At 43.4% G+C, this 26576-nt stretch overlaps 1 protein-coding gene and 1 non-coding gene across 9 annotated transcripts in view; both read right to left on the reverse strand.

Annotated features, from left to right (window-relative positions):
- SERINC5 (serine incorporator 5) overlaps window positions 1-26576 on the reverse strand; it is a 121416-nt gene that overhangs the window by 90994 nt on the left and 3846 nt on the right. For 3 of the 8 annotated variants that reach the window (XM_065546411.1, XM_065546408.1, XM_073993685.1), the window contains exon 1: window positions 21452-21508. The exons of the other annotated variants lie outside the window; for them this stretch is intronic. In XM_065546411.1, coding sequence (XP_065402483.1) covers window positions 21452-21487 — 36 coding nt within the window. In that variant the 5' untranslated portion in view covers window positions 21488-21508. Of the gene's footprint in view, window positions 1-21451; window positions 21509-26576 lie in introns of those variants that run through there. 8 annotated transcript variants of the gene reach the window in all.
- On the reverse strand, window positions 13182-13285 carry LOC123574296 (small nucleolar RNA U13). Its single transcript, XR_006699179.1, has one exon. It is a non-coding gene; the product is annotated as a small nucleolar RNA U13 (small nucleolar RNA).

Here is a 26576-nt window from a genome sequence, read left to right on the forward strand (position 1 = left end):
GTCTCAGCCTCCCGAGTAGCTGGGATTATAGGAGCCCCCCCCCCACCACGCCCGGCTAATTTTCGTATTTTTAGTAGGGACAGGGTTTCACTATGTTGGCCAGGCTGGTCTCGAACTTCTGACCTAAGGTGATCCACCCGCCTCGGCCTCCCAAAGTGCTGGAATTACAGGCATGAGCCACCACGCCTGGCCTATGGCCTACTTTTATAATCAGAAAAAATTTTATAAGCTATACTGACAGAAAAATGAGGAAAAGACAAAATAAGTAGAGAAAACATAAAGGAAGAAAAGAGAGAAAAAGGAAAATAGAATTCCTTTTTTTTCAGAAACGAGAAAACTGAGGTCTCTCCTAAGGTCGACATAGGAACTCAGTCAGCCAGGCCCTAAACTCTTTCCTGTGCTGCTATGGTGCCGTCTCTAGAGCAGAGCTGTCTCTAGAGAGTCACAGCACACCTCATAATAAAACTGTGTTTACAGCCAGGAGCAGTGGCTCACGCCTATAATCCCAGCACTTTGGGAGGCCCAGGCAGGTAGATCACTTGAGGCCAGGAGTTTGAGACCAGCCTGGACAATATGGTGAAACCCCGTCTCTACTAAAAATACAAAAAAAAAAAAAAAAAAAAAAAAAAATCGCATGTGTAGATGTTTATTTTTAGATTGACTATCTGATTTTTGTAGTCAATCATTTGAAAGTTACAAATTCAAAAACTAGCCAGGGTGGGGGCGAACACCTGTGGTCCCAGCTACTCAGGAGGCTGAGGCATGAGAATCACTTGAACCCGGAAAGCAGAGGTTGCAGTGAGCCAAGATAGTGCCACTGCACTGCAACATGGACAACAGAGTGAGACATGGACAACAGAGTGAGACTCTGACTTACAAAAAAGAAAAAGACTGTGTTTACACAGAGTAAGAAGGTTTAAAAGTTTCTAGCAATTATTCTGGACTTTGGTTAAAAGTACAGACAGTTGGCTGGCATGGTGGCTCACATCTGTAATCCCAACACTTTGAGAGGCCAAGGTGGGTGATCACTTGAGCCCAAGAGTTCGAGACCAGCCTGGGCAACATGGCAAAACCCCATCTCTACAAATAACACGGAAAAAAAAAAAATAGCCAGGCATGGTAGCATGCACCTGTAGTCTCAGCTACCCAGGAGACTGAGATGGGAGGATCACCTGACCCTGTGAGGTCAAGAAGGCTACAGTGAGCTATGATCTCGACACCACACTCCAGCCTGGGCAGCACAGTGAGGGAGGGAGGGAAGGAGGGAAAAGAGGGAGAGAGGGAGGAAGGAGGGGAGGGGGGTAAGGAAGGAAGGAAAAAATGTATAGACACTTGGCATAAAACAGAGTGAAAACTGAGTTTGGCACTTGTAGTGTGTATAAAATTTGAATCACAATCCAAATCTTTCATCATTGCCTTTCTCTTTACACTATTAAGAATTTTTTTTTTTTTGTTTAAGAAAGGGTCTCATTCTGTTGCCCACACTGAAGCGCAATGGTGCAACCGTAGCTCTTTGGAGCCTTGAACTCCTTGCCTCAAATGATTCTCCTGCCTCAGCCTTCCAAGTACTTAGGACTACAGGTACATGCCACCATGCCCTGCTAGTTGTTTTATTTTATTTTTTGTTTGCTATACTCCCCAGGCTGGTCTTAAACTCCTAGCCTCAATCCCAAAGCACTGGGATTACAGACATGAACCACCATCCCCAGCCAAGATAAAAATTTTAAGTTGCCTGCACAAAATGTCCATGTCTAAAATTTCCCACGTAATTCATGTTTTTTTCTTGTTGATAGCATTAGAATACCTCACACTCTAATATAAATGAAAAGATTATTCCAAACTCTTCAAAGTTAACTATAACAAGAAACAAGAACAAAAGAAAAAGGCGGAAAACAAAAACTATATTTAGGTTTAAAACAAATTTAGTGATAAATTCAGAAAATTTCCTTTTTCTCAAAATACCACCAATATTTTACATACTTTTTTTTTTTTTGAGATGGAGTTGCCTAGGCTGGAGTGCAGTGGTGCGATCTCGGCTCACTGCAACCTCTGCCTCCTGAGCTCAAGCGATTCTTGTGCCTCAGCCTCCCCTTAGTAGCTGGGATTACAGGTGCACGCCACCATGCCCGGCTAATTTTTGTATTTTTAGTAGAGATGCAGTTTCACCATGTTGGCCAGGCCGATCTCTAACTGCTGACCTCAAGTGATCCACCTGCCTCAGCCTCCCAAAGTGCTGGGATTGCAGGGGTGAGCCACCATGCCTGGCATTTTACATACTTACACACTTTTTTTTTTTTTTTTTTTTTTGCTACTTTAACATCTCAGAATCCTCTTTTCAGAGACTGCAAAAAATGAAATAGTTTTGCAACCAACTTTTAAAGTTATTGAGTAACTAAAAGTGATCAATATAAACAAACTAGAATTTGAACTCGCCTACATTGAACATTCATTGTTTAAGTCAACACTAGGAAAGGGTAAAAGTAAACAACAGAAACTTGCTCTCTAACGTAGGGAGAAATCTCTTGGCCAGTGAAGCAATACAAAAACACAGACATTCCGCTTACAGGAACTAATTAAAAAGAAAAGGAAAAAACAAAACACAGACCTGTTCAGCCATATAAAGTTATAATGATGAACATCTGTAAAGATTACATGAAATCACCCATGTAAAGTGCTCAGCACATGTGCCTGGCCCATACGTGTTTAATGTTAGCTTGTATACATGCTCATTTCATTCAATACAAGGCTACTTAAATGCTCTGTGCCTCTGCTGCCTCATACAAAACAGACACAACAGTAGTTCTTACATCATAGGATTATTAAGACTGAGAATGTTTTCAAGGAACTTAGAACGTTAATTGTCAATATTATTCTTAGTGTCCTCGAAAAGGAAGGCCAGAGGTTTACAGGGCTGGGATCTAAACCTAGTCACTCCAAAGAAGTAGCATCTCATTTCCTCAAACTCTGAGAGATTTACCTAGTTGCCAGTTCTCCTCCCACTGCTCAGGAAATTCCCAGGGCAGAAGGAACCCAAGGGACTCGCTCCCTCTTGGAGGCTCAGCCTGCTCCAGGAACTTGCAGCTCTAGCATCCCCAACTCCATCACTCAAACCTCACACCTGACCAAAAAGCTACTGGCCGGGCACAGTGGCTCATACCTGCAATCCCAACACTTTGGGAGGCTGAGGCAGGCAGATCACTCGAAGTCAGGCTTTCAAGACCAGCCTGGTCAACATGGTGAAACCCTGTCTCTAGTAAAAATACAACAAAATTAGGTATGGTGGCACGCACCAGCTACTCAGGAGGCTTAGATAGGAGAATCATCTGAACCCAGGAGGGAGAGGTTGCAGTGAGCCACAATCCCGCCACTGCATTCCAGAGCAAGACAGAAAGAAAGAAAGAAAGAAAGAAAAAGAAAGAAAGAAAGAGAGAGAGAGAGAAAGAAAGAGAGAAAGAGAGAAAGAAAGAGAGAGAAAGAGAGAGAGAGAGAAAGAGAGAGAAAGAGAAAGAGAAAGAACGAACGAAAGAAAGAAAGAAAGAAAGAAAGAAAGAAAGAAAGAAAGAAAGAAAGAAAGAAAGAAAGAAAGAAAAAACAAAGAAAGAAAGAAACAAACAAAGAAAGAGAAATTATGGCTCTTTGAATTTGTTTGCCAACTACTGATTTGCCTTTTCAAAGGGAGCTTGAGGGAAGTTTTATAACCATATAAAACAAATAATAGTGCAACAACGGCAGCCATTCTCATTTATGCAGCACACTCCCTTCCAAGTGCTGTCACAGACTCTGTGACACCAGCACAATCTCTCCCAATCTGTCAGGTATTACTGTTATTATTATTTTTCTCCTCTGTAGCAGTTGGGAAACTTGAACTCTAGGAAATAAATTGCCTAAGGTCACAGCTTCTTGGTGGATGGAGTGCAGTGGCATGATCACAGCTCACTGCAGCCTCGACGTCTTGGGCTCAAGCAATCCTCCCTCCTCAGCCTCCCAAGTAGCTGGAACTACAGGCGCACACTTCCAAGCTGGCTACTATTTGTATTTTTTGTAGAGATTGGGTTTTGCCCAGGCTGGTCTCGAACTCCTGTCTTCAAGCAATCCTCCCACCTCAGTCTCCCATGTGGTGGGATTACAGGTGTGAGCCACTGCAACAGTCCCAGGTAATTTCAAAGCCAGTATTCTTAACTACCTCACCAAATTGAAAGTGGAAAAGAGAAAAAGGGAATAGTACTTTTAAAAAACAGTAACTATAGAAAACTCAATCAAAATTCATTTTCCAATTAAGTTATTGCTTAGTAAATGAAAATATTAAATAAAGAACCGGCTACTGCGCCATATGGCAAGGAAGTGTACTTCAGTGCTGACAACTCCATTACTCAGGAGAACAGTTTAACTGTGATATATGGATGGCTCCAGTGACCACTGCCACTGTATTTATAATTTGTGATCTGTATAAACAAAATCATTTCTCATGCCTGTAACAGCATCTACTGCAGGCCTTTGTTACTTACACTTAAATCTCTGTAAATATTTAAAACTCATGGTCACAAAAAAGATGAGTCAACCATCTAAGAATGACTGGTCACCAGTTCCCAAAACACAACCTCCAGCGTCATGACCACCAGCCTCAGTAGGCCTAAATTCCAGATGAATAATTCTTCCAACATACAGTCAAATTAAAAAAAAAAAAAAAATCAATAGAATTGAAAGCCCAGAAATAAACCTTAACACTGACAGTCAACTAATTCTGCCAAGATAATTCAACTGGGAAAGAACAGTCTTTTCAACAAATGTTGGTGGAACTGGATATTCAAATGCAAAACAATGAAGTTGGACCCTTTCCCTATACCACAGATAAAAATTAACTCATTAAGAATGGCCAGGTGCTGTGGCTCATGCCAGTAATCCCAGCACTTTGAGAGGCCAAGATGGGAGGATTACCTGAGCCCAAGAGTTGGAGACCAGCCTGGGCAACATAGTGAGATCCCATCTCTATAAAATATCAAAAAGTGAGCCAAGTGCGATGGCACGCACCTGTGGTCCCAGCTACATGAGAGGCTGAGACAGGGGGATCACTTCAACCTGAGAGTTCAGGGCTATAGTGAGCCATGACTGTGCCACCACACTCCAGCTTGAGAAACAGACTAAGACTCCATCTTTAAAAAAAAAACAAAAAACAAAAACGGCCAGGCAAGGTGGCTCATGCCTGTAATCCCAGCACTTTGGGAGGCCAAGGCGGGCAGATCACGAGGTCAGGAGATCGAGACCATCCTGGCTAATACCATAAAACCCCGTCTCTACTAAAAATACCAAAAAAAAAAAAATTAGCCAGGTGCGCTGGCGGGCACCTGTAGTCCCAGCTACTCGGGAGGCTGAGGCAGGAGAATGGCGTCAACCCGGGAGGCGGAGCTTGCATTGAGCCAAGATCGCACCACTGCACTCCAGCCTGAGCAACAGAGCGAGACTATCTAAAAAAAAAAAAGTGGAAACAAACGATCATCAGCTGAGAAACGGGTTTAAGTAAAGTGTGGTAAAAGGAATGAAGTACCTGGCGGGGCACAGTGGCTCACACCTGTAATCCCAGCACTTTGGGAGGTCAAGGTGGGCGGATCACGAGGTCAGGAGTTTGAGACCAGCCTGGCCAATATAGTGAAACCCCATCTCTACTAAAACTATGAAAATTGGCTGGGCACGATGGCACACGCCTGTAGTCCCAGCTACTCAGGAGGCTAAGGCAGGGGAATCGCTTGAACCCGAGAGACAGAGGTTGTGGTGAGCCAAGATTGTGCCACCGCACTCCAGCCTGGCGACAGAGTGAGACTCCGTCTCAAAAAAAAAACAACAACAAAAAAAGAAGTACTGACACATGCTACAACATGGATGAACCTTGAGAACATACTAAGTTAAAGAAGTAGTCCTAAAGACTATACATTATATGGTTTCATTAATAGGAAATGTCTATGAAAGTCCATAGAGACAGTGAGTAGATTAACAATTGCCAAGACTCTGAGGGAGTCTGGGAGGGAACTGGGAGTGACTGCTAATAAGCATAGAGGTGACAAAAACTAAGTTGTCATGATGGTTCCACAACTCTGCACATATACTATAAAACCACTGAATTGCACACTTCAAATGACTGGGCTGTATGCTATGTGAAACTACTTTTTACTTTATCAATAATTTCTTTAAGGCCGGGCACAGTGGCTCAAGCCCGTAATCCCAGCACTTTGGGAGACCAAGGCGGGCGGATCATCTGAGGTCGGGAGTTCGAGACCAGCCTGACCAACATGGAGAAACCCTACCTCTACTAAAAATACAAAAAATTAGCAGGGGGCGTGGTGGCGCATGCCTGTAATCCCAGCTACTCGGGAGGCTGAGGCAGGAGAATCGCTTGAACCCAGGAGGTGAAGGTTGCGGTGAGCCAAGATCACACCATCGTACTCCAGCCTGGGCAACAAAAGCAAAACTCCATCTCAAATAATAATAATAATAATAATAATAATTTCTGGCCGGGCGCGGTGGCTCAAGCCTGTAATTCCAGCACTTTGGGAGGCCGAGACGGGCGGATCACTAGGTCAGGAGATCGAGACCATCCTGGCGAACACGGTGAAACCCCGTCTCTACTAAAAAATATAAAAAACTAGCCGGGCGAGGCGGCGGGCGCCTGTAGTCCCAGCTACTCGGGAGGCTGAGGCAGGAGAATGGCGTAAACCCGGGGGGCGGAGCTTGCAGTGAGCTGAGATCCGGCCACTGCACTCCAGCCCGGGCGACAGAGCCAGACTCCGTCTCAAAAAAAAAAAAAAAATAAATAATAATAATAATAATAATAATAATAATAATTTCTTTAGTTAAAAATAACCTAATAGCCATTTTAGGATAAGTTTTAAAAAAACCTCAAATAATAATTTTAAAATCACTTGGTTGGACATCTCTGCTCATTGGAGAAGTGTGGACATCTCTCCAATGTCACTTTAAGAATAAAAATAAAACTAGGACTTTTTTTTTGGAACGCTTGTTAATTTAAATAGGAATAAAGTATTCCCAAAGGCAAATTCCCAGGACTTTAGGAGCTGAAATTGCTTCATGTGTTTCTTATTAGTCTGCTATAAAATGCTTTGTAAAGTTTACAGAAAGTATTTTATAGATCTTTCAATTTTTACTTTTTTTTTTTTTTTTTTTGAGACAGAGTCTCGCTCTGTCACCCAGGCTGGCGTGCAGTGGCATGATCTCGGCTCACTGCAACCTCTGCCTCCCAGGTTCAAGCGATGCTTCTGCCTCAGCCTCCCGAGTAGCTGGGACTACAGGTGCCCGCCACCATGCCCGGCTAATTTTTGTATTTATAGTAGAGACAGGGTTTCACCATATTGGCCAGGCTAGTCTCAAACTCCTGACCTTGGGATCCATCCGCCTCAGCCTCCCAAAGTGCTGGGATTACAGGCATGAGTCACCGTGCCCGGCCCCAACTTTTACGTTTAAGAGATTGCCCATTTGAAATGGCTGAATCTTAGCACCAGAGCAGTCATTTCTCCAGCAATTTTCCTGTCTTGTACCAAAGCAGCCCTTTGAATACTTCCTAATAATCCACAGCCAGCTGGAGCACTTGACAAAGACTGATCTGACAGTTTAATCTTAGCACCATTTTTTTTAGGATTGGCATACCCTTTTTTTTCCAGTTCCATTTACCTCACTACACTTAAGAAAAATCTACATTTACATATGTAAATTGTGAACAATGTTGATAAAAATTACACCACATATTCATACCAGTTGTGCAACCAAATTGATGTTTCCTTTCTAATGCAAAAATGGGTTAAACTCTGTTATCTCCAAACCTACTTCTAAACACATCACACACTACCACCACTACCACCACAAAGGGCAGAGATGATATCACAATGAAAACAATGCTAGCAAATACAATTATAAAGCATGATGAATTTCGCACATTTAGGTTTGCTAAAATAAGCTTTAAAATTGTTGAATGAAAAACAAATGCCCCCAACATTATCCCCTACCCTCCAACCTCCTATTATTACTCTATTGCCATAACCACTGGTGGCAGCTTCTAGGGTATCTTTAAAACTCTCAGAATTCTTGTGTATATATGTATCTACATACATGGAAACATATGTGCCTTTCAAATTAGAAACCATAATTGGGTTCATCATAGACATAGTGTTCTTTAACCTCCTCTTTTTATAAGCCCTACTTAACTAACACTGTTAGCTTGGCTACCTGTTCCTCTCTGTACATACAGATTTAACTTACTCTTTTTTTACTATGGTGAAACACACATAACATTAAACGTATCATCCTAACCATTTTTAAGTGTACAGTTCAGTAATGTTAAGTATATTCATATTGTTGTGCAACAGATTTCTATAACTTTTTCATTGTGCAGCACTGAAACGCTATACCCACTAAACACTAGTTCTCCTTCCCACCTCCCCTGGGCCCTAGGGAACCGCCTTTCTGTTTTCTATGATTTTGACTACTTTAGACACTTCATATGAGTGGAATCATACAGTATTTCTCCTTTTGTGACTTTTATTATATACTTTTATTTCACTTAGCATAATGTCCTTGAGGTGCACCCACATTGTAGTATGTGACAAGTTTTCCTTCTTTATTAAGGCTGTATAATATTCCATTGTTAATTTCATCCTTTTTAACGGCAACATATTTCATTGTACGAAAGGCTAGTAACTTTTTATTTTAAATTAGTCTTCATTATCAGTGTTTAAGATGTTCCAAGTTTACTTCTAATACAATAGAAGAATTGCTAGACCCAAGAACATATTTATTATTCAAAGAGATTATGACAAAATAAATTCTCCATAAGTGAACAAACACAAATCCAGAAGAGTAGGTTTTTCTTTCACCTTTCTTTTCAACTTTGCCAATGAAAACTCTCTCATTTTTAATTGTAATTTTTGTTTTGTTTTGTTTTTGACACAGAGTCTTGCTCTGTCGCCCAGGCTGGAGTGCAGTGGCATGATCTTGGCTCACTACAACCTCTGCCTCTTGGGTTCAAGCAATTATCGTGCCTCAGCCTCCTGATTAGCTGGGATTACAGGCATGAGCCACCGTGCCTGGCTGAATTGTAGTTCTTAAATTATAAGTAAGACTGAGCATTTTCTCACGTTTGTTGGCATGTGCATTTTTTCCTAAATGATCCCTAACCTTTTAAATTTTTCTGTTATGTGTCCTTTCTGTTGATTTATGAGAACACTGTGCAAATTAAGGCAAGTGGATCTCTGTTCTACGAATCACTGTGTGTCATCTGAGTTCTTTCTTTAATTTGGTTTATGGATCTTGTGTCTAGAAAAACCTTGGCCATTTTAGATTATTTTAAAAGGTCACCCATCTTTTCTCAATACTTTTAATGGACTCCTTTTTAACCCATTTTATCATGGTTAAATATTGGATCTACACATTACTTATTTTAATGGAAAGGGTGTGGAGCAAACTTCAAAGAAAGCTTACTGACAGCTTACAATTTGGATATCAGTATCCCAAGGAAGAGTGACAGTTCTCCCCATAACTACAACATCTAACATTTATGAACTCAAACTGTGGGCCAGTCACTGTTCCAAGTGCAAAATCCTATAAAGGAGATCCTAGGGATTACCCCATTTTACAGATGTACGAATTAAACAACCAACAGATGATGTAACTGATCAAGGCACACCACCAGTAAATGGCTGAGAACATATTGGAACTCAGGCTTCCCATCACTTAGAACTGGCTCTTAACTTCTCTGCTACACCGCCTCTGAACTATATGAACAAAAAAGCCTAAAAAAATCCACATCAAAAATATGTTTAAATTAATTCTCAGTAGAAAGCAGGTTTGTCCTTTTCCTCCCATCAAATACTTCGCGTAGCTTAAGTACTAAATCTTTTTTTTCCTTGAAACTGATTCTCGCTCTGTCGTCTAGGCTGGAGTGCGGTGGCATCTTGGCTCACTGCAACCTCCACCTCCCAGGTTCAAGTGATTCTCCTGCCTCAGTCTCCCGAGTAGCTGGGATTACAGGTGCATGCCACCACGCCCGGCTAACTTTTGTATTTTCAGTAGAGGCAGGGGTTTCACCATGTTGCCCAGGTCGGTCTCGAACTCCTGACCTCAGGTGATCCACCCGCCTCAGCCTCTCAAAGTGCTGGGATTACAGGCATGAGCCACCGCACCTGGTCCAGTGTTTCTTTTTCTTTTTCTTTTTTTTTTTTTTTTGAGGTGGAGTCTCGCTCTGTCGCCCAGGTTTGAGTGCAGTGGCCAGATCTCAGCTCACTGCAAGCTCCGCCTCCCGGGTTTATGCCATTCTCCTGCCTCAGCCTCCCGAGTAGCTGGGACTACAGGCGCCCGCCACCTCGCCCGGCTAGTTTTTTTTTTTGTATTTTTTAAGTAGAGACGGGGTTTCACCGTGTTAGCCAGGATGGTCTCGATCTCCTGACCTCGTGATCCGCCCGTCTCGGCCTCCCAAAGTGCTGGGATTACAGGCTTGAGCCACCGCGCCCGGCCTTCTTTTTCTTTTCTTTTCTTTCTTTCTTTCTTTTTCTTTTCTTTTTTTTTTTTTTTTTTTTTTTTTTTTTTTTTTTTTGAGACGAGGTCTTGCTCTGTTGCCTAGGCTGGTGTGCAATGGTGCGTTGTCAGTTCGCTGCAACCTCTGCCTCCCGGGTTCAAGAGATTCTCCTGCTTCGGCCTCTCGCCATCATGACGGGCTTTTTTGTATTTTTGTAGGGATGGGGTTTCACCCTGTTGGCCAGGCCGGTCTGGAATTCCTGATCTCAGGTGATTCGCCCGCCTCAGCCTCCCAAAGTGCTGGGATTAAAGGTGTGTGCCACTGTCCCCGGTCCTAGTGTTTCTTTTCTGGGCAGTATCACTGCATGCCCCAGGGGCCAGGTGCATCCTTGGTAGTAAAGGCAGGGGTAGTGTTTTCACAAAGACTGGTGAGTGCTATCGGCATCTGGGGGTAACTTAAATATCAGCTATGCACAGGACTCCCTAATTGTTTTACAAACATGAAAAAGGAGAATGAAATGCTAAGAAGAGAAGTGGAGGGCTTTCTCTCTCTCTTTTTTTTTTTTTTGTTCATGTCTTTTTGTCATGTCACCCAGGCTGGGTTGCAGTGGTACGATCATGGCTCACTGCAGCTTCAACTTTCCAGCCTCAGGTGATCCTCCCACCTCAACCTCCAGAGCAGCTGGGACTACAAGTGCACGCCACCACGCCCGGCTAATGTTTGTATTTTTTTGTAGAGATGGGGTTTCACTATGTTGCCCAGGATGGTCTCGAATTCTTGGGCTCAAGCAATTCATCCACCTCGGCCTCCCAAAGTATTGGGATTACAAGCAAGAGCCACCTCTCCGCCATTGCCAGTTCTCTCTAATAATCAGAGAATACCCTCAAGCAATCCATAATGAAGGGCAAATGAAATAAGCATTTGTGTTCCTTTCAAGCACTGGGTCCAGCTATCTGCCACACCCCTCTTCCAGAAAGAAAAGAAAAAAAAAAAAAGAAGTCAGGGAGTCAGCCCTGCTGGACCTCTTGCTTCCAAAAAATATGCAATCGGCCAGGCGCAGTGGCTACCTGTCATTCTAGCACTTTGGGGAGGCCAAGGCAGGCGAATCATGAGGTCAAGAGGTCGAGATCATCCTGGCCAACATGGTGAAACCCCGTATCTACTAAAAATACAAAAAATTAGCTAGGCATGGTGGCGGGCGCCTGTAGTCCTAGCTTCTTGGGTGGCTGAGGCAGGAGAATCGCTTGAGGGTGGCTGAGGCAGGAGAATCGCTTGAACCCAAGAGGCGGAGATTGCAGTAAGCAGAGGTGGCACCACTGCAGTCGCCTGGCGACAGAGCGAGACTCTGTCTCAAAAAAAAAAAAAAGGAAAAAAGAAAAATTGCAATCCGCGGCAACCCTCATTCCTACCCGCCCTCTATCATAAGGAAATAATTTACAGCTTCATGCTTTTCAAAGCCTCCAGCCAGAAGCCGCTGCTAGGCAAAATGATTTGCATAAAGTGCCTCATTTAAATGGCCTCATGCCCCTTACTCAGCAACCTGCAACTTCCACCAACTACACTAATGGTGAGATAGTACAGTCTTAAAACCTGCTTTCTGTTAAATTCTATCATCCATGCATACAGCAGAACTTTCTGGAAAATAACAGCTTGGGAGTTTAAGAGAAGGAAGGGAACAAAAAGTTTAAACTGATTTTATTACAACAAAATACAGCATAAAAACCCAACCCGAAACCAGGCATAGTGGCTCACGCCTGTAATCCCAGCATTTGGGAGGCTGAGGCAGGTGGATTGCCTGAGATCAGGAGTTCAAGACCAGCCTGACCAACATGGCAAAACCCCATCTCTACTAAAAATACAAAAATATGCTGGGCGTGGTGGCAGGCGCCTGTAATCCCACTACTTGGGAGGCTGAGGCAGGAGAATAGCTTGAACCCTAGAGGCAGAGGGGTAGAGGTTGCAGTGAACTGAGATCCTGCCACTACACTCCAGCCTGGGCGACAGAGCAAAACTCCTTCTCAAAGAACAAAAAAAACCCAATCCGAGATTCAAATAATCAAATCATAAGACTGTGTTTAAAATCCATAGCTATGAGCTCTTTGTTGAACTGTTCAGCAAACACAGCAGATTATCTTTGGGGAAAAGCCCAATATCCACTCATTCATGCTCTCATCATTTACCAAAGGCCAAGTGTGTACTGGGCACTGGGAAATAGAAACGCTAGGAGAGCACGGGGCAGTACCTGCTGTGAGCTGATTAGTTGTGTGGCCTTGGAAGATACCCTGTGCTCCGGGACCTGTTTCCTGGAAATAACTTGTTAGGTGGAAATGCCACTGCCTTGAGGATCCTTCTAGCTCCAGAATTAGACTGTGACCTCCCAGATTCTCACAACCCCATGGACAGCCCATAAGCCATCTGAGAATGGCAATGCAGGACCTGGAGCAATGGGCATTATGCCCATCAGAAACCTCAGCAGCAGCTGTGAGACTTTCTCTGGCTGGCTGCCAACCAAAGACTTCCCACAATGGTTCTAATTTCAAACTGTCCGACCATTATCCTTAAAAACTATTGGAATGTGCTAAAAGGTCTGGTATTTTTTCCCCTTTGTCAGCATGTCCCAATTTTCAGTCTATGGTTTGGGAGAATACTGGGGATCCTTTTTTTTCCATGTCAGATGGGTAATGTACCAACAACATGACAAGATTGAAGGGAAGCACATCTCACAGACAAGCATGAAAACCCAGTCATCATGCTTATGAACTACAAAAGAAATTGCATTCTTACAATCAGAAACAGAAACATCGATCCCATTGTGGTACCCTATGAGCCAGGAGCCACAGACCATGCCCACCTTCCACTCTGCCTCTTTTAACTTCATTATACAAAAATAGCTGTATCCCTCCCCAGGATATAGGCAAGTCACTGCAGCCTTGAGAGGCCAGCAGGAAGAAGAATTAAAACAGAGCTCCCTAAGGGCGAAGTAGAGCTGCCTCCAAAGATAGGAAGTTCCTGCCTCTGGAGTTGTTTATTACAGTAGAAGAAATCGAGCACAATTGGGTCAGAAGAGCAGAAGACCCTTCCAGTGCCAGTTTTCTGGGAGGTGGTCCAAAGGAAGTCACTGGGGCCAGCTCCCTCCCTCAGACAGCTAACAGGAGCAAGGCTTGGTCAGCCTTCCTGAAGCTCTCCAAGTCCAAGGTTTCTGAGCTATTTATTCTATACTGACTTTGAAAACACAAAATTGCTCCAACAGGATGGATATGTTAGGAACAATTGGGCATAATAGGATGTGCATTTCTGTCTGTTGAGAAACACCAGGTAGAAAACTGCACCAAGCTGAATTGAGCTCCCTGGTAATACACAAAATGCACACAACTCAGCTCAACAAGTGCACTGAGTCACACCAAACACATGTGATGTGAAAACTTTCCATCCAATTCCAGATAACCCTCCTCCTGCTGCTTCCCAACTGCTCAAAAGCCTAACTCTCCAAACCCAAGCCTAACTCTCCAACCCAAAAGTCTTGAAAGGTAATTTCAAGACTTTTTCAAATAAAATGCCAAATTTACCATAGTAGTTATGTATTTCTTAACCATTTAACATTTATAAAACTATAATATCATTTTCATTCAGTTCCTTTTTTCAAATGTGTCACTGACAAAGTTTTAGAATATTGTGCCCTTAACCAAATTTTCCCTATGAGATATGTGGTTTCATTGTGCAGTTCTGCTTAATGTGGTAATTTTTAGAATGCATATGTCATGTTGTATATTGTAGCAGAACTATTTCCAGGGCTCTAGTGTAGAGTATTTATAATCATTTTAAAAAAATTACACTAAACGTCCAAAAGGAAAATAAATGTTTATATGATTAATTAAATCATAAAATTAAGATAGTAAGATAAATAAGATAATTAAATCATAAAACCAAAAAGTGCTGGGATTATAGGCATGAGCCACTGTGCTCAGCCATGTATTTCTTTTTTTTTTTTTGAGACGGAGTCTCGTTGTGTCGTTGTGTCGCCCAGTGCAGTGGCGCGATCTCGGCTCACTGCAAGCTCCACCTCCCGGGTTCACGCCATTCTCCCGCCTCAGCCTCCGAGTGGCTGGGACTACAGGCGGCCGCCACGACGCTCGGCTAGTTTTTTGTATTTTTAGTAGAGACGGGGTTTCACCATGTTAGTCAGGATGGTCTCGATCTCCTGACCTCGTGATCCACCCGCCTCGGCCTCCCAAAGTGCTGGGATTACAGGCTTGAGCCACCGCACCCGGCCTCAGCCGTGTATTTCTGTAAAGCATAAAATATTGCTTTTAAATTAGTTTTCATGTCATGTTACTTAATTCATCATTTCAAGATTAAATCAGTATCTAGTAAATTGAGCTGCCTACCTAGTGATTGGTTTCCATCACTAATGAAAAAAGTTTTGATGCTTCTCCCTTTTTCAAGGTGCTACATACTGTAATCCTTAGAACAACTTAAGAAATAAAATGGCAAGGCTGGGTGCAGTGGCTCACACCTGTAATCCCAGCACTTTGGGAGGCCAAGGTGGGTGGATCATGACGTCAGGAGATTGAGATCATCCTGGCCAACACAATGAAACCCCATCTCTACTAAAAATACAAAAATTAGCCAGGCGTGGTGGCACGCACCTGTAATCCCAGCTACTCGGGAGGCTGAGGCAGGAGAATTGCTTGAACCCATGAGTCGGAGGTTGCAGTGAGTCAAAATCACTCCACTGCACTCCAACCTGGTGACAGAGCAAGACTCCGTCTCGAAAAATAATAATAATACTAAAAAGAAATAAAAAGACACATAAAGACAATGAAAAATCTTCAATTAGCCCTCTCCTCAAAAAAAGGTAACAACAAAGAACAGAAGAGGAAATGAGTCAGGTTTCAGTTACTGAGGAGGCTGAGGCAGGAGGATCACCTGAGCCCAGGAGTTTGAGGCTGCAGTAAGCCAAGATCACGCCACTGCACTCCAGTCTGGGTGACAGAGCGAGACTCCATCTCAAAAAATAAATAAATTAATTAATTAATTAATAATAATAGAAAAAAAAGGGAATGAAATGGAAACTGATCAACAATTTATAGCCTTAAACTCAAACATATGAGTAATTACATTAAATGTAAATGATCCAAGCATCCAATTAAAAGACAAAGATTGGCTGGGTACAATGGCTCACACATGTAATCTCAGCACTTTGGGAGGCCAAGGCAGGAGGATCACTTGGAGCCCAGGAGTTTGAGACCAGCCTGGACAACATAGTAAGACCGTGTCTCTGCAAAAAAAGAATTAAAAAAAAAAAAAAAATCCATGCCAGGTGGTGCATATCTGTAGTCCTAGCTACGTGGGAAGCTGAGGCGAGAGGATTACCTGAGCCCAGGGCATTGAAGGTACAGTGAACTGTGATAGTATCACTGCACTCCAGCCTGGGCAATGGAACAAGATCCCATCCCAAAACAAAACAAAAAAAAACAGAAAAATGAAACAACACAAAAAGGCAAAGATTGTCAGATTGGATTAAAAAGCAAGAAAGATCCATTTCCATCACATTTATAAAAAGCATACTTTTAAGTATAAAGACAGATTAGTCAAAAGCCAAAAGGGTGGTACGGCTATATTAGTATCTACCAAATACTTAAAAAAAGACCCTTTTAGAAAAATAGGCCATGGCCGGGCGCGGTGGCTCAAGCCTGTAATCCCAGCACTTTGGGAGGCCGAGGCAGGCGGATCACAAGGTCAGGAGATCGAGACCATCCTGGCTAACACGGTGAAACCCCGTCTCTACTAAAAAAAAAATACAAAAAACTAGCCGGGCGCGGTGGCGGGCGCCTGTAGTCCCAGCTACTCGGGAGGCTGAGGCAGGAGAATGGCGTAAACCCAGGAGGCGGAGCTTGCAGTGAGCTGAGATCCGGCCACTGCACTCCAGCCTGGGTGACAGAGCAAGACTCCGTCTCAAAAAAAAAAAAAAAAAAGAAAAAAAAAAGAAAAATAGGCCAGGCGTGGTGGCTCACACCTGTAATCCCAGCACTTTGGGAGGCCAAGGTGGGCGGATCACTTGAGGTCAGGAGTTCGAGACCAGCCTAGTCAGCATGGCGAAACCCCATCTTTACTAAAAATACAAAAATTAGGCCGGGCACAGTGGCTCATGCCTATAATCCCAGCACTTTGGGAGGCCAAGGTGGGCAGATCATGAGGTCTAGAGTTTCAGACCAGCCTGGCCAATATGGTGAAAGCTTGTCTCTACTAAAAATACAAAAATTGGCCAGGTGTGGTGGCATGCACCTGTAGTTCCAGCTACTCGGGAGTCTGAGGCAGGACTGAATCCAGGAGTCTGAACCCAGGAGACAGAGGTTGTAGTGAGCCGAGATCTCACCACTGCACTCCAACCTGGGCAACAGAGTGAGATTCCATCTCAAAAAAATATATAAAATTAAAAAAGTAACCGGGCGTGGTGGCACATGCCTGTAATCCCAGCTACTTCAGAGGCTGAGACATGAGAATTGCTTCAACTCGGCCGGGCACGGTGGCTCAAGTCTGTAATGCCAGCACTTTGGGAGGCCGAGACGGGCGGATCACGAGGTCAGGAGATCGAGACCATCCTGGCTAACACGGTGAAACCCCGTCTCTACTGAAAAAAAAATACAAAAAACTAGCCGGGCGAGGTGGCTGGCGCCTGTAGTCCCAGCTACTCGGGAGGCTGAGGCAGGAGAATAGCGTGAACCCGGCAGGCAGAGCTTGCAGTGAGCTGAGATCCGGCCACTGCACTCCAGCCCAGGTGACAGAGCGAGACTCCGTCTCAAAAAAAAAAAAAAAAAAAAGAATTGCTTCAACTCGGGAGACAGCGGTTGCAGTAAGACAAGACTTGGGCCACTGCACTCCAGCCTGAGCGACAGAGCAAGACTGTATCTCAAAATGTTACACATTGTTACATTTCTTCCCTGCTACACAAACCTCCAGTTTTAGCAGGTCAGGGAGATGAATTTGACACCAAGCTCCTATCTCCCTGGCTGCAGCACCCGATTAAAGCCTTCTTCCTTGGCAATCCTTGTCCATCTCAGTCATTGGCTTTTTGTGTGCTGAGCAGCAGGACCTAGACAGAACTCCGGTCTTTAGGCAACATTCTTAAGTTCAAGAGTGGGTGGCCCCTTCATTCTTGCTCCTTTAGTTCTACTATTAGTTTTTAAACATACCTAATTCCCTGTAGTAAATCCTCTTCTTTTTAAAATACCTAGGGCGATCTTGGCTTCCTACATTGAACGCTGACACACTGCATCACCACTTTACAGATTAAAAAAAGACTCTTACATATAACATCTGATTTGTATCCCTTCAACAATCACTAATATTGTTAAAGGGGATTTTATCTCTCTAACAACATTAGGGAGACAAGACAGGAATTTCCCCTACTTAACAAGAAAAATTAAGAACTAGGAACAGTAGTGAGCTCCCCAAAACTGGAGTGATTCAAACATAGAAGCACACTGAAGAGGGGTATTAAAATGGACATCTGAGCTTCAGATGGGTCATTAAAAACAGATGCCTTTTAAGGTATCTTCCAAGAGTTTCTGTGGTTCCATGACCTGCCTCAAAAATCAAGCAAGGCTGGGCATGGTGGCTCACGCCTGTAATTCTAACACTTTGAGAGGCCAAGGCAGGAGGATTGCTTGAACCCAGGAGTTTGGGACCAGCCTGGGCAACACAGTGAGAGCTTGTCTCTACTAAAATAAATAAATTAATTAATGAATTAATCAAGCAAGCAGCAAAACCTGGATCTCACCAGAACTAGACTTGCTTCTCCAGAATTGTTCAAAGAATTGAATCCCAGTTGACAAGATTCCACAAACTTTGATAGAAAAAGAAGGTGGGGGAGAGCACAGAAAGTGGGGGATTTCTTTGAAGAAAAAAGGGGATAGAGGGCTACCCTTGGACTCGATTTTGGCAGAACTTAAAGAATAAACTTCAACATCCTGCAATTTGGGGGCAGGAAGCTGTTTTCCTACTACCATCCTTTAAGGGTTAGCCCAGACCTCTTTAGGCTCTTAATCTGCTCCTCCTTTTATCTTAAAAGATAATAACCTCCCCTCCCGGGCTTCAGTCCCTCAGCTCCCCAGCATTTCTCTACCTTCTGCTGCCTGGAAACTGAGGCTGCCAAAACCCCCAAGCACTTTTTTTTTTTTTTTTTTTGAGATGGGAGTCTCATTCTGTCACCCAGGCTGGAGTGCAATGGCGTGATCTTGGCTCACTGCAACATCTGCCTCTCAAGTTCAAGCGATTCTCCTGCCTCAGCCTCCTGAGTAGCTGGGATTACAGATGTCTGCCACCTGGCCCAATAAATTAGCTGGGCCTGGTGGCATGCACCTGTAATCCCAGCTTTTTGGGAGGCTAAGGCAGGAGAATCGCTTAAACCCGGAAGGCAGAGGTTGCAGTGAGCCGAGACCGCGCCACTGCACTCCAGCCTGGGTGACAGAGCGAGACTCTGTCTCAAAAAAACAAAAACAAACAAAAAAAGAAACATAGTCTCGTTCTGCTGCCCAGGCTGGAGTGTAGTAGATCAAAACTCACCCAGTCTCAACCTCCTGGACTCAAGCGATCCTCCTACCTCAGCCTCCGGATAAGCCAGCACTCTTAAAAATCCACAGGCACTGATCTTTGATCTTCCTCTCTCACTTGACTTCAGGTTGTCTTCTGACCAGGCCAGCAGCTCCACACCTGTCCCCACCCTCCAGGCAGGCTCTACCTTCACTTAATTTCCTTTCTTTCCCCGTTGGCTACAGGGAATGTCTGCCTTTTAAATTGGAGATGTTTCTCAAGGTTCCAAGGTTGGGCTTTCCTTCTCATACTACAGCTGTTTTTTCCTGAGGTCAGATTTCCTTGAGAAGCTGAGAAATGATGGGGACTTTCTTCTTGGAAAAGTTTCAGGACATAAACAACACAACTGTGTGGGCAACTGCAGGATTGCATGGATCCCTAGAGCCCATTCAGGAAGGAGGACCCACTCTCTTCATGCTCCCCTGTGTGGGCTCATCCACCTCTGGGGGCAAATGTCCCTGCCAAGGGACCCCCAGCTTCTTCCCCTTTTCCAAAAGATAAAAGGTGCAAAGCTGAGCAAACAAACCCTCAATCCAGTCTGTCCCAGGCACAGTCTCACACAGCTAGCAAATTCAGCATCTATTCACAGGTCACTCCCAAGCACAAGCAGGGCTAGCTACAGCCTCTGAACTTTATTATTCTAGGTACCCAGTGAATGTTTATTTATTTATTTATTTATTTATTTATTTATTTATTATTATTATTATTGAGACACAGTCTCACTCTGTTGCCCAGGCTGCAATGCAATGGCATGATCTCAGCTCACTGCAACCTCAGCCTCCCACGTTCAAGCGATTCTCGTGCCTCAGCCTCCTGAGTAGCTGGGATTACAGGCATATGCTACCATGCCTGGCTAATTTTTGTATTTTTAGTAGAGACGGGGCTTCACCATGTTGGCCAGGCTGGTCTCCAACTCCTGACCTCAGGTGATCCACCCACCTCAGCCCCAAAAAGTGCTGGGATTACAGGTGTGAGCTACCACACCTGGCCCCAGTGAATATTTATCAATTGACATTTTACTTTAGGGATTGTAAGCTCTTAAAAAAAAAAAAAAAAAAAAAAAGAGTAACAGCTAACTAAGTAAGTCCGACAGTCCTAGAGTCCTCAGGGATAAGGCTAGCAAAGCTACAGAAAAATTACCACTATAGAATCCTGTTGGAGCAAACAGTGTCATTACTATGGAAACAAAATACTGCCATTGTTTCGAGAATGGCAATGGAGGAGATCAATGAGCATGGAATCAAGAACAAAAGATTGAATTCCTCCCTAGTTCGGGTGAACCACACTTACCAAGGATCAAAGCATTAGGAAATCAGCCCTCCATTAAATTGCTGAGACATAATGTGAGCACAAAAAAAACAAAACAAAACAAAACGGAAAAGGCATTCCACAAAGACCTCATGAATTTTGTTTCAAAGTGCACTTAGCCAGTTTATAAAAATGATACTTAAACAGAAGTCTGATTTTCCCATCTCCTCTAGTTATCTTTTCATAAATAAGATTTAAGAGGTTATACATGTGTTTTTCCCACTTTTGTTTTGACTAGACAGTTTTCATTAGGGAGTAAAAATGCTGTCTAATCACTATATACTGTAACCTTACTTCAAAAACCCACAAATTGTTTCAAAATTTACTCTCTGATAAAAACCCATTACGTTTTTCCACAACAGCTGCTTTCCTTAAACATCAGCAATTTTAATCTCACAAGGCAAACTATGGAAGAAAAGCCAAAAGTAAAATCCTGCTTCCTTTTAAAATTCAAACAGATGTTCTGTGTAATCACACAACTCACTATTTGAATTTCCTACTGCCCTATACTGACTCTCTCATATTAAGTTCTAAAATGTTTTGAAATACCATTAATATATAAGCTACAAGAATATGGAGATATTCTCACTGGAAATGTTTTGAAATACATTTTAAGCAGGGATGCAAAGGTTTACTGTGGACTACCTGAGATGCCTAATATTTGGGAACAATCACAGTGGTTTAGATTGGTAACTTGATTGCTACTACTCTCAGGATCCAATCATAACCCTAAATTCAACTGAAAACAGCAATATGTAAAATTCACTAACAATGCGGCTTGACTCAGAACACTAAGAGAACACTGGGTCTTTATAATTAGGCAGGTATGACCACTTAAAATACTAAAAATAGCTTGGTCAAAGAATTACATCCAATGGCTAATTCTGTAGACATATCAGCTTATACGAAAGACTTCCTTTTTAACATCAAGTTATCATAGATTATCTGGCCACATACTGCTCTGAAATAAAAGTAGACAATGCCATAATTACTGCAGTGCCCTTTCTGAGGCTGTAACTGATGATTACATTAAAATACCTGGAAAACTGGAAAAGTAAAGCTTCCATGTCTCATAGTCACTCCCAGATACTCAGTATCTGTGGGAAACCTACACCCTCTATTTATACAGAAAATGAGGGCAGGAAGCAAGCAATGGGGAAGGGGGTGTTACCTCTTATTTAATTAGCACAGAGAGATGAGTCAGAGGCTGCCTTCCACGCCTACAGACTGGCCTCTCCTCAACGGTGCCTACAAAATCAGACTTGCTGCAGCCCAAAGCTATTTGTCAGCTTGCCAGGTCAGCTACAGAGCTGCCCAAGAAAACACATTTGAATGAGCAACCGTCAAGCGAACTCTCCAACTAAGAGTGCAAACTTCACTCTCCACACTGTTCAAGGTAAGTGACGGAGGATTATCTGACAACTTGAACTTAGCTACACTACACAAAGACACCTCGAAGCCACCCTTCCTGTATCAGCTCACCAGTGAGCTATTTAGAGTAGTCCCTCCTTACTAGAGGAGGATGTGTTCCAAGATCCCCAGGGGATGCCTGAAACTCTGGATAGTACCCAACCCCATATACACTGTGTTTTTTCCTGTATATACATACCTATGATAGTTCTGTTGTTGTTGAGACAGGGTCTCGCTCTGTCACCCAGGCTGGAGTGCAGTGGCACAACCATGGCTCACTGCAGCCTCAACCTCCCTGGACTCAGGTGATCCTCCCACCTCAGCCTCCCAAGTAGCTGGGACTATAGGCACACACACCACCATGCCCTGGCTAATTTTTGTGTGTTTTGTAGAGACAGGGTTTATCCATGTTGCCCAGGCTGGTCTCTTAACTCCTGGGCTCAAGTGATCCACCCACCTCAGCCTCTAAAAGTGCTGGGATTATAGGCATGAGCCACCTTGCCTGACCTTATGATAAAGTTTAATTTCTAAATTAGGCACAGTAAGAGGTTAACAACAATAACAAATAATAAAATCAAACACTTATGATACTATGCCAGCATCACTACTCTTGCGCTTTGGGGCCCCTAAGTCAAATAAGGGTGACTTGAATGACTTGAACACAAGGACTGCAATTCTGCGACAGTGGATGTGACAACCGAGATGGCTCCTAAGTGACTAAGGGGTGAGGAGCATAGGTAGACAGCTAGACAGCATGGATATGCTGGCCAGAAGTGATTCACATCCCGGTGAGATGGAGTGAGGTTTCATCACATTATTCAGAACAGGGCATAATTTAAACCTGTGAATTGTTTATTTCTGGAATTTTCCACTTAATATTTTCATACCCCAATAGACCTCAGGTAACTGAAACCACAGAAAGCAAAACGGCAGGTAAAGGGGGACTACCGCATTTAGCCAACATCAACCAAAACATCACCTTGACAGAACAATTATAGGGCATTTTACTGCATTTTGCCCACATCTTTATAAAGATGAATAGGAAAATAAAAGTGCCAGTGCTAGTGATAAGAAACACAGGTCTCAATGTTAATGCAGTGGAAGCAAGGATGGCCACCATCATACAGCAGGGAAACAGTGACTCAACCACCATTTGGACAGACGTTATCTGTGAAAGCAATTGTAAAAAGAAAAGGTCAAAGTTAAAGCAAATGTTGAAAATGACAGAAATATATTGTCAATGATGCCACCTAACAGAGATGAAATTAGGGATTTTTTTTTTTCATTACTTTTGACCTTTTGGGAATAGAAACACACCCAAACCTCTTAACGCAAAAGCTCGTTAAGTGACTTTCACACATTCAATGTTAACACCTCTAAAGAAACCATCAAGTTTGAAGGTAGAAGACTATCTACTTATGAATGTAAGCCCAGAAAACATTAACAGCTACAAATAAGTGGTGGGTGCATGTTAAAAAAACTTTCTCGGTCACCCCATAATTCTGCAGAAAGAGTGGGATCAAATACAACACTTCCAACATAATCCCAACTTTGCAAAGTAAAATTATAAATAATGGCCAGGCACGGTGGCTCACACCTGTAATACCATCACCTTGTGAGGCTGAGGCGGGCAGATCACCTGGGGTCAGGAGTTCAAGACCAGCCTAGCCAACATGGTGAAACCCCATCTCTACTAAAAACACAAAATTAGCTGGGTGTGGTGGCGGGCACCTGTAATCCCAGTTGCTGAGGAGGCTGAGGCAGGAGAACTGCTTGAACCTGGGAGGCAGAGGTTGCAGTGAGCCAAGATCGCGCCATTGCACTCCAGCCTCGGCAACAAGAGCGAAAACTCCATCTCAAAAATAAATAAATATTAAATATAAGTAACTGAATATAAAGCATCGAAATGTTGTTCTCTCTGGGTAATGATATGTGTGATTTCCCTCTGTTTCACAAATACTCCCCACATTGTTCAAAACAGTATCATCATGGAAAGAATGAATTTTTGTAACTGGATCCCTTCCAGTGGAAGCACCATGTAATATAAATGAAGACCTAACATCTCCAATCACTATAAACAAAGAGCAATAGGGAACAAGAGTTTTGTAACCAAAAGAGCTCAACAGGGGGTTCAGCTAGGTCACAGTAAGAGCTCTGCCTATGAGAAGACAGGAAACATCCTTGCAGTAGCCAGGATTTAATTTCAATGAATCAGATGACCCAGTACTAAGTGGTGCAATCAAGTCTACAAAGCACAAATTCTGTGAGGACTCTCAAAACAAGAGAAGGATCATTACTGAGGAAACATTAATTGAGCGGGGACCTCAAAGTAGAGATCTGGGTTTTACAGTGAAGAAGGAAGGACATTTTGGGGGAAACATCATCATTATTATTATTTTTTTTTTTTTGAGACGTTGTCTCACTGTCTTGCCCAAGCTGGAGTAAAGTGCCCTGATCTTGGCTTACGGCAACTTCCGCCTCCCGGGTTCAAGTGATTCTCCTGCCTCAGCCTCCTGAGTAGCTGGAATTACAGGCATATGCCACCACGCCAGGTTAATTTTTGTATTTTTAGTAGAGACAGGGTTTTGCCATGTTGGCCAGGCTGGTCTCGAACTCCGCCCGCCTCGGCCTCCCAAAGTGCTGGGATTATAGGCTTGAGCCACCGTGCCCGGCCTGGGATCATCATTATTGTATGTGGTATGTCATTTATTTTTTAAATAAGTCTTCATGGACTCTGTGTATGTGGGTGTGTGTTTTAAGCTGCATTCTAGGGGCATCAGTTGGCCTGATAAGATGTATTCCAGCAAACATTTAATCAAAGGCCACACTGCTAGCAGACACGGCTGGCCTAATCGCATTTACACCGACCAACCTTTTGTAACTTTTCGCTTTCCTGACTGTTGAGCCACCGCTCACTCCCCTCCTTACTCCCTTATGCTCACTTTAAAAGGCCCAGTCACCTCGGCACAAAACTGAATGGAGCTCAGCTCTTTCCCCTACAGTCAATAGTTATTGAATAAAACATGTTTTTACTGCTTTAACTAATGTCTGGCTTTGTTTATCTTTGACAATGGATAGTCCCTGGTGGCATTCAAGGCTTTGTTAATTAACATAACAGACATTAGAAATGAGTTTTACTAGCCTGGGCAGCAAAGCCAGACCCGTCTCTACAAAATTTTTTAAAAACTGGCCAGGCATGGTAGAACGCACCTGTAGTCCCAGCTACTTAGGAGGCTGAAGTGGAAAGATGGCTTGACCCCAGGAGTTGGAGGCTGCAGTGAGCTATGACTGAACCACTGCACTCCAGCTTGGGCAACAGCCAGATCCCATCTTTACATACATACATACATCATATGTACATACATGCATACATACATACGTACATACATGAATACATACACACATAAATGGGTTTTCATTGAGGAAAATCTTGGTGATCTAGAAATAGGATCTGGCAGGAAATACTGGGCCTGGGCATTCCTGCTTTGCATAAACTGGCTATAAAGATAGAGTGAATAGGGCCGGGCACAGTGGCTCATGCCTGTAATCCCAGCACTTTGGGAGGCAGAAGCGGGTGGATCACCTGAAGTCAGGAGTTCCAGACCAGCCTGGCCAACATGACAAAACCCCATCTCTACCGAAAATGCAAAAATTAGCCAGGTGTGGTGGCAGGTGTCTGTAATCCCAGCTACTCGGAAGGCTGAGGCAGGAGAATCACTTGAACCCGGGAGGCGGAGGTTGCAGTGAGCCAAGATTGTGCCACTGCACTCCAGCCTGGGTGACAGAGTGAGACACTGTCTCAAAAAAAAAAAAAAAAGACAGAGTGAATTTTTACTCAGAATGGCAACCATGGGCTTGATCCTCCTGGTGCAATAATCTTGGCTGCCCACCAACCAGAAGTTAGCTGAGTCTTGCCTACTAGAATGTTGGTGCATCTGCCTCAGGTGAACTTTTCAGGCAAGAAGCCTATGAGAGCACCAACAAGGTCAAAGAGCTGGAACATCAGGAAGTCTTAGAACAGGCTGCATCACTGTTCTGTACGTATGCCACTGTCTGTATGTGTGACAGAATTTGGTCTGTGACCTTGATCTTTATGACCTGAATTAGGCATGAGGGAGAAGTTAAACCTCATCCAACCATTAACCACTGGCAGCCAACAATATCTACCAAAACAGCCTGACAGCAGGGTATTCAAAACTGTATTGGGTCCATCTGGAGCAATTATTATTTATTCATATAGGAATAATAAGGAATAGTAGTCTGGTACAAAAGTCACCCAACTCAAGTCAGATGGGCCAGTATGCAAGGCCTGGCTCTACCATCAGTCAGTTGGTAACATCAGTTCACTTATTTCTCTATACTTTAGGTGACTCACTTGTAAAAGGAGTCCAAGCAGGGGTTTTGTGAGGAATTAATGAATTATAATGTATGTAAAAACAAAGCACATACTGTGGGCTGAAATAAATTTCAGCATTATTATTGTCATACATGCCTATACTTGCCTGCAGTAAGCCCTCCCAATCCCTATTGTCAAACTGCCCTGAAAAGGTTGTCTAGATTTTCCAAGCACACACCTCACTTCCGCTCTGACAGTGCGCACTCATTTTCTTTTTTCTTTTTTTTTTTTTTTTTGAGACAGCGTCTTACTCCGTTGCTCAGGCTAGGGTGCAGTGGCTCAATATCAGCTCACTGCAACCTGCACCTTCCGCGTTCAAGTGATTCTGGTGCCCCAGCCTCCCAAGTAGCTGGGACT

Source organism: Macaca fascicularis, chromosome 6 (genome assembly GCF_037993035.2).
Source record: "Macaca fascicularis isolate 582-1 chromosome 6, T2T-MFA8v1.1".
NCBI classification, from domain to species: domain Eukaryota; kingdom Metazoa; phylum Chordata; class Mammalia; order Primates; family Cercopithecidae; genus Macaca; species Macaca fascicularis.